Source organism: Mustelus asterias, chromosome 30, assembly GCF_964213995.1.
Source record: "Mustelus asterias chromosome 30, sMusAst1.hap1.1, whole genome shotgun sequence".
In the NCBI taxonomy this organism is placed as follows: domain Eukaryota; kingdom Metazoa; phylum Chordata; class Chondrichthyes; order Carcharhiniformes; family Triakidae; genus Mustelus; species Mustelus asterias.
The window spans coordinates 11,844,163-11,857,618 of NC_135830.1; the positions used below are offsets into that span (position 1 = coordinate 11,844,163).

Consider the following 13,456-nt stretch of genomic DNA (forward strand, 5'->3'; position numbering starts at 1 on the left):
TGAGTCTCTTCGCTCTGGAGTTAGAGTAATCAGAGGTGATCTTGTTGAAATGTCTGAAATTGGGAATCAGTTTAACAGTGTACATGCTGAGAGGCTGTTTCCCCCACCTCTGGCTCGATTACTTCGAACAAAACAAAAGTCGAAAGATGTAAGAGGAGTTTGTAATGTTTGGGAGAGGTGAAGCCAAGAAGTGGAAGATGTGACTGATGTAATATTGATGATTGAGAGGAATGCATGGTAACCTTATGGATTCCATAGATCGATTCATTGTAAACTTTGAAATCAGAACAAGCGAAAACACCAGATGGAACAATTATATTTGTCTCCATGCATTTTTGGTTATAGAAAGGGCATTTGTTCTCGTGCCCGGCCAGTTCAGTCGGTAGAGCATGAGACTCTTAACCTCAGGGTCGTGGGTTCTAGCCCCACGTTGGGCGTCGGTGTTTTAAACTTTGCCCCATTTATGGGTGAATTCCAGCTCTCCTTTCCTCCAGAAATGTCACCGCTCAAACTCACTCTTTCACCATCTTACTTTGTTTCCCTCCTAGTTGTGGGTTTATGACTGAAAACTGCCTCCAGTTCACTGGAAGGCGGGAAGTTTAGCACTGAACTCAGCGAAAAATGTTGTTCTCATTTAGTACGATAGTTAAACCCAGATCTGGGAGATTGTGTCAGTGGGAACAATAATCATCTCCATTGTCACTCAATCACGCCAGCCTTCCATCCTATTACATTGTTCTTTCCTCCTCTCCCTCTCTATTTTCCTTGACTCTGTACTTGTTTATCAACCACTAAATCCCTCATCTCTTCCAGTTTGGGTAAAAGGTCAGCAACCTGAATCATTCACTTTCTTTCCCTCTCCAGGGAAGCTGCTGAAGCTGATGAGGACTTCCAACATTTTCTGTTTTGAGGTGGGATTTGCAGCAACTGCAGTTCCTTGTTTTGGATCACAGTGGATCACTTTTCTCTGACTGAATCTTACCTGTTTCAACAGTTAAAGGGCAGAGGTTTTAAATACTAAGTCGCCAGAATGTGTTACCCTGTTTTACATGAAATGGAACAAAATGACAATTAATCATTTCATAAATACTGCCAATGCAATATATATTTCGTTGTCAACGCCAGCATTTGTTGTCCATTCTTATTTCCCCTTGAACTGAGTATTTTACTCGTCCATTTCAGATGGAACTTAAAAGTTAATAACGTTGCTTTGTGTCTGGAGTCCCATAGAGGCGAGAAAGGGGAAGGATGGCAGATTTCTTTCTGCAAAAGGTCCAGATGAATTTTCCTGACCATCAGAAAGCAAAGCTTCATTAATGAGACTAGCTTTCACTTCCGTTTCAGTTCTAGACTGCGGTGGGATCCGGACCTGTGGCCTGGGCCACAGGATTCATACTCCACTGATTTTACCACTACGTCACCATCTTCCCGGAGGAGTGTCAGTGTATGTCCTTCACATGGAATCAAACTGCTTAATTTCACATTGAAAACAAACATTGAAAGCAGTGTACTGTGGAAATCAGTGTCAGGCACTCAGGAAACCGGGGAATTAATGATAAATCTATTGCTTTCATTCAAAGACAGAAAAATGTGGTGAATCCTCAGCGTGAGTGATGAAGGAGCTGCGCTCCGAGAGCTCGTGATTCCAAATAAATCTGTTACACTTATACCTGGTGAGAATTCTTACCGGGTACTGAAGGGCATTTCATTTATAATTCGCGAAAAGATGATTTTTATAAAATTAACAGCTTTCAGCAAATTGCACCACAATCACGTTGCACACGATGCAGCGAGTTACTCTCCTGGCCTCATTGTATCAGCCCCAGAGGGCGATTGCTCAAGAACACAAAAAGCTCAGCGATAAAGTGGTCGGTGGCTTCATTCACCAGGTATCAATCTAGAGCATGAGACCTTTCTCTTCAAATCACACACACACACACACACAAGCACACACTTGCTCAATAATGCTCAGGTCACCTCAATTTCCGTGTTGGGTTGTCTAGGTGATACCCTGTACACTTTTGTAGTCTGATAAACGGGCCATCAGGGCTACACTCTGTAGACTGGAGAAAATTATTTTTGAGAGATGAATTGCATGCTGAATAAATGAATTAAGAGTTTCTATGGGTATATAAATTAGGAACCCCGTGGCTAAGGTAAATGTGAGGCCTCAACTGAATGAAATGAGTGAATTGATAACAAAAATCACAAATGATGGATATGCTAAATAATAATTTTGCATCAGTCATCAGCGTTGAAGATAATGCAATCATCCCGAGGTTATCAGATGGGCTGATTGCAAATAATGAATTAGGGATAGAGTATCAGAGAAACTCAATGGTCTAAAGGAGTACAAGTCACCAGGATCCGATGAACTGCACACTAAGTTTTTAATGGAAGTGCAGCAGAGGTAGTGGACCCATTGCTTGAAAATTTTCATATATCGCTAAATTGCCGGAGCTTACCAGAGGAATGGAAAACAGCAAATGTCACTCTTTTGTTCAAAGCGGGAAAATCGCCAGTTGGTTTAACATCTATCATCGGCAAGACATTGGAGTCACCAGTCAAAGAGTAAATAACTAATCATTTATGAAAAGTGAATATAATCGAACCTTGTCCACATAGATTAATGAAAGGTAAATCGTGTTTCACAAAATTGCTCAAATTCTGTGAGGATGAAACAGAGAGAATAGGTAGAGGGGAACTTCTAAGTGTACTGTCTTTAGATTTGCAAAATACATTTGCCAAGGTGCCACGTAAGAGGCTGGTGTATGAGGTAAAAGATAAATGATTTGGAGGGAGTGTATTGTTTCGATTAAAAACTGTCCGTCAAACAGAGAGGTCCTTTTCATAGTGGAAAACGGGTCCTTTTTCAAAGTGGAAAGATGCAACTGTGGAATAATGATGTGGAGATGCCGGCGTTGGACTGGGGTAAACACAGTAAGAAGTTTAACAACACCAGGTTAAAGTCCAACAGGTTTATTTGGTAGCAAAGGCCACACAAGCTTTCGAGGCTCTAAGCCCCTTCTTCAGGTGAGTGGGAATTCTGTTCACAAACAGAACTTATAAAGACACAGACTCAATTTACATGAATAATGGTTGGAATGCGAATACTTACAACTAATCCAGTCTTTAAGAAACAAAACAATGGGAGTGGAGAGAGCATCAAGACAGGCTAAAAAGATGTGTATTGTCTCCAGACAAGACAGCCAGTGAAACTCTGCAGGTCCACGCAACTGTGGGAGTTACAAATAGTGTGACATAAACCCAATATCCCGGTTGAGGCCGTCCTTGTGTGTGCGGAACTTGGCTATCAGTTTCTGCTCAGCGACTCTGCGCTGTCGTGTGTCGCGAAGGCCGCCTTGGAGAACGCTTACCCGAATATCAGAGGCCGAATGCCCGTGACCGCTGAAGTGCTCCCCAACAGGAAGAGAACAGTCTTGCCTGGTGATTGTCGAGCGGTGTTCATTCATCCGTTGTCGCAGCGTCTGCATAGTTTCCCCAATGTACCATGCCTCGGGACATCCTTTCTTGCAGCGTATCAGGTAGACAACGTTGGCCGAGTTGCAAGAGTATGTACCGTGTACCTGGTGGATGGTGTTCTCACGTGAGATGATGGCATCTGTGTCGATGATCCGGCACGTCTTGCAGAGGTTGCTGTGGCAGGGTTGTGTGGTGTCTTGGTCCCTGTTCTCCTGAAGGCTGGGTTGTTTGCTGCGGACAATGGTCTGTTTGAGGTTGTGCGGTTGTTTGAAGGCAAGAAGTGGGGGTGTGGGGATGGCCTTGGCGAGATGTTCGTCTTCATCAATGACATGTTGAAGGCTCCGGAGGAGATGCCGTAGCTTCTCCGCTCCGGGGAAGTACTGGACAACGAAGGGTACTCTGTCCACTGTGTCCCGTGTTTGTCTTCTGAGGAGGTCGGTGCGGTTTTTCGCTGTGGCGCGTTGGAACTGTTGATCAATGAGTCTAGCGCCATATCCTGTTCTTATGAGGGCATCTTTCAGCGTCTGGAGGTGTCTGTTGCGATCCTCCTCATCCGAGCAGATCCTGTGTATACGGAGGGCTTGTCCGTAGGGGATGGCTTCTTTAACGTGTTTAGGGTGGAAGCTGGAGAAGTGGAGCATCGTGAGGTTATCCGTGGGCTTGCGGTACAGTGAGGTGCTGAGGTGACCGTCCTTAATGGAGATGCGCGTGTCCAAGAATGCAACCGATTCCGGAGAGTAGTCTATGGTGAGCCTGATGGTGGGATGGAACTTGTTGATGTCATCATAGAGTTGTTTCAGTGATTGTTCACCATGAGTCCAAAGGAAGAAAATGTCATCGATGTATCTAGTGTATAGCATCGGTTGAAGGTCCCGTGCGGTGAAGAAGTCTTGTTCGAACCTGTGCATGAAGATGTTGGCATATTGAGGTGCAAATTTGGTCCCCATGGCTGTTCCGTGTGTCTGGATGAAGAACTGGTTGTTGAAGGTGAAGATATTGTGGTCCAGGATGAAGCGGATGAGATGTAAAATTGCATCTGGAAACTGGCAGTTGTTGGCGCTGAGCACTGAGGCCGTTGCAGCAATGCCATCGTCATGGGGGATGCTGGTGTAGAGTGCTGAGACATCCATTGTGACGAGGAGCGCTCCTGGTTCAACTGCTCCATGTGTGCCGAGTTTCTGTAGGAAGTCCGTCGTGTCGCGACAAAAGCTGGGGGTTATTTGTACAATGGGTTTCAGGATGCCCTCGACATAGTTCTGTTTGTGAACAGAATTCCCACTCACCTGACGAAGGGGCTTAGAGCCTCGAAAGCTTGTGTGGCTTTTGCTGCCAAATAAACCTGTTGGACTTTAACCTGGTGTTGTTAAACTTCTTACTGTGGAATAACACAGGGATCAGTTCTTGGCCCGAAATTGTTCACTAATTACATTCTTGACGTGGAGGAAGGAACAGCATGTAATGTTTCCAAAAATGTCATTGACATGAACATAGGTAGAACCGCAATCTGTGATGAGGATATTGTGATTCAGCAATGTTGAAAAGGCAGATTATTATCTACATGGAGGGACACTGCTGGGCAATGAAATAGAGAGGGATCGAGGTGTTCCAGTGCTTGAATCACAAGAGCTAGCATGTAGGTTCAACAAGTAGATAAGATGGTAAACCACATTTTGGCCGATATTGCAAAGGGTTTCATGTTTAACTATACAGAGTTTCAGTTGCAATTGTATTCACTGTTAATGAGAAGTCGCCTGGAATTTTGCATTCAATGTTGGTCCCGTTATCTAAAAAAATGTTGAAGCCGATTCTCTCGCCTCATTGCTAAGATGAGAGGGTTGACCTATCAAGTGAGACTAAATCGTTTGAGTCTGTATACATTGGAGTTCATGAGAGTGAGGCGTGATCTCACTCCACCAGTCTCACCATATTCCTGAGCTCGAATTCCAGGGTTGCCAAATGTGATTAATATCCCAGAAAGAGATAGTTGTTTGTTTTTATATTTTAGTGGCATCAAGTGAGATCGAGGATCAGCCATTATCATACTGAATGGAAGAGTAGACTCGAAGAGACAAATGACCTCCCCCTGCTCTTTGTTTCTATTTTCACGAGATTGGCCTCTGCGAGGAGGCAGTGTTCCTACATTGAGAGGTTGAGTAAATTGTACCAGTATTCTCTGCAGTTTAACGGAATGAAAGGCGATCTCATTGAAATTTTCAGCATTCTGAATGTCTGTGATAGGATGGACGTTAAGACAGATACAAACCTTCTCTCCCGTGTGTTCCCCTCTCCCTTTTTCTACCTGTGAGCTTTCTTAAAATCTGTAACATTTATGTCTTCTTTCAGTTCTGATGAGATTTCAGTGACTTGAACCCTTCACTCTTTCTCCCGCGACAGATTGGGTCTGACCTACTGAGGATTCACCACATTTTCTGTTTGTGAATGGTAACGCGAGACGTCTAGTCAATTCCACTCTATCTGGTATATGATAGCGGTTTTAACTGTACAATTGTTTAAATCTTTGTTTTCAACGTGAAATGTCCTTGTTTGATTACACGGGGGAGATTAACACTTACACTCTTCCGGGATGGCGGTGACACTGTGGTAAAATCAGTGGAGCATGAATTCCCCGGGGCGGAGGAACACAGGTTCAGGTCCGACCATAGCCTGGAAATGAAACTGAAATTGAAGGTTGTATCAGTAAATAAGCAATTTTTCTAATTGTCATGAGAACTCATCTGGACCTTTGCAGAAGGAAATCAGCCATATTTACCCAATCTGGACTAGATGAGAACCCAGACCCACAATAGCGTTATTGTTTCTTAGCGGTGCTCAGAAGCAAAATATTCAGATTAAGCCGAAATAGGAACGGCCAACAAATGCTGGCACTGACAACCAAATACATATTACATGAGTAACATTTCATCAACTGACAAATTCCCATTTTGTTTCCTTTCATGTCGAACAGGGTGACATATTCTGGTTTCTTATTGTTTGAAAAGCTCATCCCTTTAACTATTTAAAAACGTAACGTCCAGTCAGAGAAAATTGAACCGATGTGACCCAAAAACATGATACCCCAGTTTCTGCCAACCCCGCCACAAAATAAAAGAAATGCTGGAAACATTCAGCTGGTCAAACGGCGTCTACGGAGAGGGAAATAGTGTGAAAGACTGAGGTTGCTGATCTTTTATCTTAACTGAAAGGAATTAGAGATTTTTTGGTTTGCAAACAACTACAGAATCAAGGAAAATAAAGGGCGAAAGGAAGAAAGGACAAACGGTCCTGTGATCGGGGAGCTGGCTGGATTGATGTTCTGACAATGGGAATGATACTGAAAAACAAAAGTGGCAGAGAATTTGACTGCAGATCTCCCGGTCCTTGGTCCAAATCCAGGTTCCCTCTTTCGTGATATTTTTCGTTTGTTGTTTCCATATGATAAAAAATGCTGCATGACAGAAAACCAATGACTGGCTGAAAAGCACTTTGTGACGTGTACTGGGATGTTCGGGAAAGGAGCTATATCAATGTCAAACTGTGTTTCTTTACTTAATTTCAATCCCAGTCCACTGGTAACTGGCCATCGTCAGTTTCCCCCCAACTGTTATACCAAACCATCTAACCCACGCCCATAATACTGAACAGCTCCGCGAAATCTCTGTTTAACCTTCTTTGCTCTAAAGAGAACAATGCCGGTCTTTATACTCCCTCCACAAAACTGTATTTCCTCATCCCTGGACATGATGCAAACGGAGGATTGAGAGCAGATTTTGGAAAAAAATGTCATTTGGCAAGTGGGGAAAATGGAGGAAAAAACCAAACCAGAAAACCACAGTCTCCAGCTTTGTGAATCTTTAGAAACTCTTTTGGAATGGGAATCAAAGGAGATTGAAGGCTGAACAGACAAACTGAGCAGAGACAATCAAGGCACATTTCCCTTCTTTATGATGCTGGAACATTGACTCTGATTTTATCAGTCAAATTCACTGATCAGAGATATTGAATGGACTCTCGTTAATGCACATCAGGTATTCAAACCTAATATCAGCTCGGGACAGTCATGATATTTGGTAACAGCCAAGAAAACGAAAGGCTTGAAGGGCAAAGGCACCAGTTCGAGGAAAGCTGGTTCCCGATGGCATGGATGTGTCTGAAATGGGTGGGCTCTGGCTGTTAGACGTATCTTGTGTCTACATCTAACCCATTAGAAATCCATTCAATTACAATTCTAACAAATACATTAATTATTCTCTCTTCCTCAGTTCCACAGTGAGTGAGAGCAATATTGCTCCAGCTCCCATTCTCCAAGCACCCCCTGCCAGCAGAAAGCACGGGCGATTTTGCTGGGTGTTTTTGCGAGAAAATGGTGAAGAGTAAATATTCAATAGATTGATTGATACCCAATTCAGTTCACATTCAGCAAGAAACTTGAATTCGGAAACTTCAGAGCAGTGGATTTTGATAATGTTACTGCCTCGTTTAGCACCTGGGGCCTGCGGAAATATGAACTGAATGTGATAACCCTATCAATACAGAACGTTCCCTCAGGATAAAATGACTGGTCTAGAAGGTCAAACTGTGCAGTTTAATTGAACTTCAGAACCTGTTTTGTGGACGTGCAATTCGGCTGAACCCCTTATTCACGCGGCAGGGAAATTGTTCTAACATTAGAATAATAAAATGACATTTGTGCCATTTTTCTCCATTTCGCCATAACTGAGCATTTTGCAGAATATCATTTAATACTTGGGGAAGCGTAAATGCAGTTAGGCTCTGTGATAGTGTTTTCTGTCAATACTTAAATGGGGGTGTCGTAACTTTCCCTCAAACTGTCGAGATGCCAGCGTTAGACTGAAGTGGGGACAGTAAGAACTCTCACAACACCAGTTTAAAGTCCAACAGGTTGCTTTGGTATCACGAGCTTTTGGAGAGCTGCTCCTTCATCAGGTGAGTGAGCGTTTCCTCACACTGAGTGATGAGTACGTTTGCACACTGTTGCGCTATTTCAAACAGGGAACCTTTCAGATGTTAGGAGAATGCATTAAACTGTACACTTCAGAAACAGAGAATACATGGTTCTGAAATACAGTCAGACTGCACGGTTCGGCATTCTAGCTGGTTCCAAAGTTGTTACGAATCGTTTCTGTAGTGTAGCTAGTATCACGTTCACCTAATCAAAGATTCCCAGTTCGAAATCGGGCGGAAACCTTTGTACATACTTCAAACCTCAGAGTAAGGAAAAGAGCAATAATTCCTGTTTATTGTTTATTGAATATTAACTGAATACTGTATCTTACACTGTGTTACATTTACCTTTTCCCTTCACAGTTCAGTGCAGACAGAATATGATTCAGTGACTCTCGTTTCCAGCTCTGACGCTTCAGAAAGCTTCTCTCAAATCTGCACATTCCGGGTGATTGTTGTTAACTTGTGTCAGATTTTGAAATAGCTCTTGTAGCACCACCTTCGTTAATAACAGTCACTTAAAGCCACATTTCAGACAGGGAAACAAACTTTTCAATGGTTCTCTCTTTTCTGGCTCCATAGTGAGTGAGACAGTGACAAACAGCAGGATTTTCCACCGCACTCTCCAATCACCCGCTGCCAGCAGAAAATCGCGACTGCAAATGCTTCTGTATGTTATTTTAAACTCAGAGTGGGGATCAATAATTTATTGTTCGAAATTAACTGCTGTTACAATGCATGTTACATTTCCCCATCCATCTAAAGTTCTGTACACACTCAAACCCAATATTTTTCCCTGACTCCCGTTTCCAGCTCTGGCGGTTCAGAAGGATTCCCTCAAATCCGGCTTTTTATTTTGTTCGTTAGTGGGACATGGGCGTCGTTGACCATCATTTACTGCCGATCCCCAGTTGAGATACAAACACATCGCTGCGTCTCTGGAGTGACATCTGGGCCAGATCAGCGAAGAACAGCAGATTTCCTTCCCGAAAGGACATTAGCGAATCATGGGTTTTTCCAACAATGGATAGTCTGTTCATGGTCATCAGTGAATTCTTAATTCCAATCTTCTTCATTGTATTCAAATTTCACCAGCTGTCGTGGCAGTCCCCAGAATATTAATCGGTCGAGCGATACTACCACTAGGCCATCGTCCCACCTAAGACATCTGCGCCAGGTGAGGCTCAAGCTCACAACCTCAGCATAGCCTGCTGGCTGTATTGCTGTATAATAATCACACGCTAACAGATTGCGCCACTGGAGCACTACGCCCCATTGACTGGCGTCAGATTATTAATGGCTCCAACAGCGTCACCTCCGGCGAAGCCACACTTCAGTCGAGGAAACAAGCTCATCAATGATTCGCTCTTCCACGTCTCCACAGTGATTGAGACAGGGACAAGCAGTTGGATATTAGCCTGCATTCTCCAATCACCCATCCGCTGCCAGCAGAATGCGGCGACTGCAACTTCAATCAGCGGGTTTCTGCCCATTTCTGGGACACAGGATCCAACACGGTTCAAACCTCCCAATACACCGAACACAAACGCATGTAGATTATACCCCGTTCATGAACCTTTGAGCAGCATTTACACAATACCCCAATCAGTCACAAACTATATTCACAGCAACTTCCCAAAACTTTTCAGTGATAAATTCCTTCATTTGAGTGATACACTGAGTGTTGTGAATCTGGAAATGAACACAGTGGGATTTGTGTTACCCAGTGACTTGTTTCCCACTGTTTGTCCGTCAGGTTTGCAATTCCATTTGCGTTGTACATTGAAGCGAATCTCATTTCAAAATGAGGAGAAAACAAGGAAAATATTAAATCTTGGAATAAATTCTGATGGAAATGGATCACAATATCTGGAAGGAATTGCAGTTGTGAATGGTGTTATTGATGATTGAGTGGGAAATATTGGACACTTGGGCTTCCGTTGGTCAGTTCCCTTCCCTCATATTGAATTCCTCCCTGTTAAATGAGAAATTGATTCATTTTACCTGCACGTTCAAAGGAGAAAGGGAATAACCACTACACCACGGTAATACTACGGAATCAACGTAACCAAAGAGGCTTGTATGGAATTGTAAATCGTGCGGTCATGTTGCAGCTCTGGACCAGAGTTTGCAGAAATTGAATTGTGGTCATTGACACCCTAGTTTAGGAAATCATTGGCAGCTTGTGTCTCAGTGTCTGTGGTACAATTGGTCAGCGCGTTCGGCTGCTAATTGAAAGGCTAGTGGTTCGAGACTTGTGAATGCAAGCAGGCTTTTTCCGCTGAGGCTCGGGGAGAAAAAAACCAGAGGGCATGGGTTAAAGGTGAAAGGAGAAAAGTTTAAAGGAAATATTAAGGGGGGCTTCTTCACGCAGAGAGTGGTGGGAGTGTGGAATGAGCTGTCGGATAAAGTGGTAAATGCGGGGTTACTTTTAACATTTAAGAAAAACTTGGACGGGTTCATGGATGAGAGGGGTGTGGAGGGATATGGTCCAAGTGCAGGTCAGTGGGACTAGGCATAAAATGGTTCGGCACAGACAAGAAGGGCCAAAAGGCCTGTTTCTGAGCTGTTATTTTCTATGGTTCTTTCTATGGTTCTGGAGCGTAGGAGGCTGAGGGGTGACCTTATAGAGGTCTATAAAATAATGAGGGGCATAGACAAGGTAGATAGTCAATATCTTTTCCCAAAGGTAGGGGAGTCTAAAACTAGAGAGCATAGGTTTAAGGGGAGAGATACAAAAGTGTCCAGAGGGGCAATTTTTTCACACAGAGGGTGGTGAGTGTCTGGAACAAGCTGCCAGAGGTAGTAGTAGAGGCGGGTACAATTTTATATTTTAAAAAGCATTTAGATAGTTACATGGGTACGATGGGTATAGAGGGATATAGACGAAATGCGGGCAATTGGGATTAGCTTAGGGGTTTTAAACAAAAAAGGGTGGCATGGACAAGTTGGGCTGAATGGCCTGTTTCCATGCTGTAAACCTCTATGACTATGACCATCCAGGCCCGAGCTTTTGCTTTGTTCTCACCATCAGCATTCATCGACAAACAGTTGCGGGTTGGCAATGGGTCCGTGAGCGTCAATAAAAAATAGCCCTCAAGTGTTACCGGCTGTACTGTTATCTGGTGTTACCAACATTATTTAATGACTATTGATTTCAAACATATTACATGTAACATTGTATATTGGCTGCCATTACACCATTTAACTGAACAATTGCAATCAAAACATGAATTTGTGGCTGAGCATTTGTTCCAATTCCATATCCCTGCTTCCATTCGTTACTGGATAGATCATAAATCTGTCTAACCCAGGCTGAAATGTGTTCAATGATGGAGCATCTTCAATCCTCTGGCGTAGAGAATTCCCAATATTCACTACCTTTCGAGTGAAGAAATTTCTCCTAATCTCTGTGCTAAATCATCAGCGCCTTATCCTGAGATTGTGCCCCGTGTTTTAGATTCCCGGGCCAGGGACAATAATGTCTCAGCACCCACCCTATCAAACTCATAGAATCATAGAATCCCTGCAGTTTTTCAATGCGACCTATTCTTTCTCGTTAAAACTATTGACATTTTCCAGCATTTTCTGTTTTTGATTCCGTTTCCAGCATCCTCAGAATTTGCTTTTATTCTGTCTAAAATGCGGAGATCCAAACTGCACACACTATTCCAAGTGTGGTCTCAACAAAAACCTGAATAACTGTGTACATTTCTGCAATCAGTAACTGGATCAGAAAGATGAGATATCTGTGTCTCTTTGTACTGTCATCTCGAAACCCCATATCCTCTCAATGCTGTGTGTCATACATTCGCTTTCCCTGCTTTCCAGGCAAAACTCAGGTTCACCAAATGCCTGTGTCCGTATCAAGCAGCTAATTAACTCTGGGAAATCGACAGCCAGAGGGAGCTGGATGAGAGGCAGCGACATAAACAGGAAGAGAAGCGACATGATCGTGCTTGGTAAATTACTTGTGTCAGCTGCTCTCCGTGATGAATGCCTGCCCTGTGTTGCCTTGTAAGATTCACACAAGTCACAGTGATGATTTTGGTGGGTGTTAGGAATTGGAAGTGCCACATAAGCAGCTAGTTCATCTACTGTCGATTTCATGTTCCAGATAATAGGAATCGCTGTTTTCATTGGCTGATGCAGTCCATTGTGTTCGATCTAAACATGAACATTTAAAGGAGAAAATTGTTTTTGGTGAATAAATAGTTTCAAATAAAAATAGAAGGCAGATGTTTCATGGCTAAATTCGTTTTCTAAGGCTTTTGCATTAACTTCCCTGGTGGTCGAGAGTCACGGATTCGTCGCTTTCACCGCCGCGGCCTGGGTTCGATTCCTGGTCAGGGAATGTAGATTAATTGCTGTTCAGCAACCTTGCGTTACTTCATGGTCAGCAGTACTCCCCTTGGAGCCAGTATTACATCTGAATTGGAAATGTTGGATACAAAGAAAATCGAGAGAGGCTGCAAAGCGTTGACGATAGAAATGATGATACGGGTTTAAATCTGGCTGTTAATGGGGTAGATTTTATTGTTTCCATTCGCACAAATACCTCGCAGATCTGTTTCCAAATCTCCGGCTCAATGACAAGAAAGTCTTTAATTAAATTAAACAGTAAACTCTCCGACCTCCAGTGAAGTGGAGGCAGTTTTCACTCAGAAAACAGTAACTGTGAGATTAACAGCGTTGGATGGAGAAAGACTCCGTTTGAGCGGTGACACTGCGGGAGGAATGGAGCGTTGGAGTTCAGCCAGAAAAGCAGCCAAATTTTTTTTTAAATGGCTCCCAACATGGGCTGGAACCCACGGTCCATTAACGGTGATAAGTTAATGTTGTTCAGCAGGATTACTGCAAGATGGTTTATCACAGGTTGATACGAGCACTACTCTTTGAATGCAGTGAGCTGCAATAAAATTGAATGCAGTGGAAAGGGCGGCCCGGTGGCACTGTGGTTAGCACTGATACCTCACAGCGCCAAGGACTCAGGTTAAAAATTTCGGGTCAC

General features: G+C 43.4%; 1 protein-coding gene, 1 non-coding gene and 1 gene segment (V, D, J or C); 2 read left to right on the plus strand and 1 right to left on the minus strand.

Moving 5' to 3' along the window:
* LOC144481043 (uncharacterized) overlaps window positions 1-13,456 on the minus strand; it is a 420,433-nt gene that overhangs the window by 132,844 nt on the left and 274,133 nt on the right. The window lies entirely within an intron of this gene.
* The window catches only part of LOC144480677 (Ig heavy chain C region, membrane-bound form-like), a 46,695-nt gene that overhangs the window by 19,415 nt on the left and 13,824 nt on the right, over window positions 1-13,456 (plus strand). The window contains 1 exon segment of the C gene segment in view: window positions 12,277-12,407. Coding sequence covers window positions 12,277-12,407 — 131 coding nt within the window.
* On the plus strand, window positions 365-437 carry trnak-cuu (transfer RNA lysine (anticodon CUU)). Its single transcript has one exon. It is a non-coding gene; the product is annotated as a tRNA-Lys (tRNA).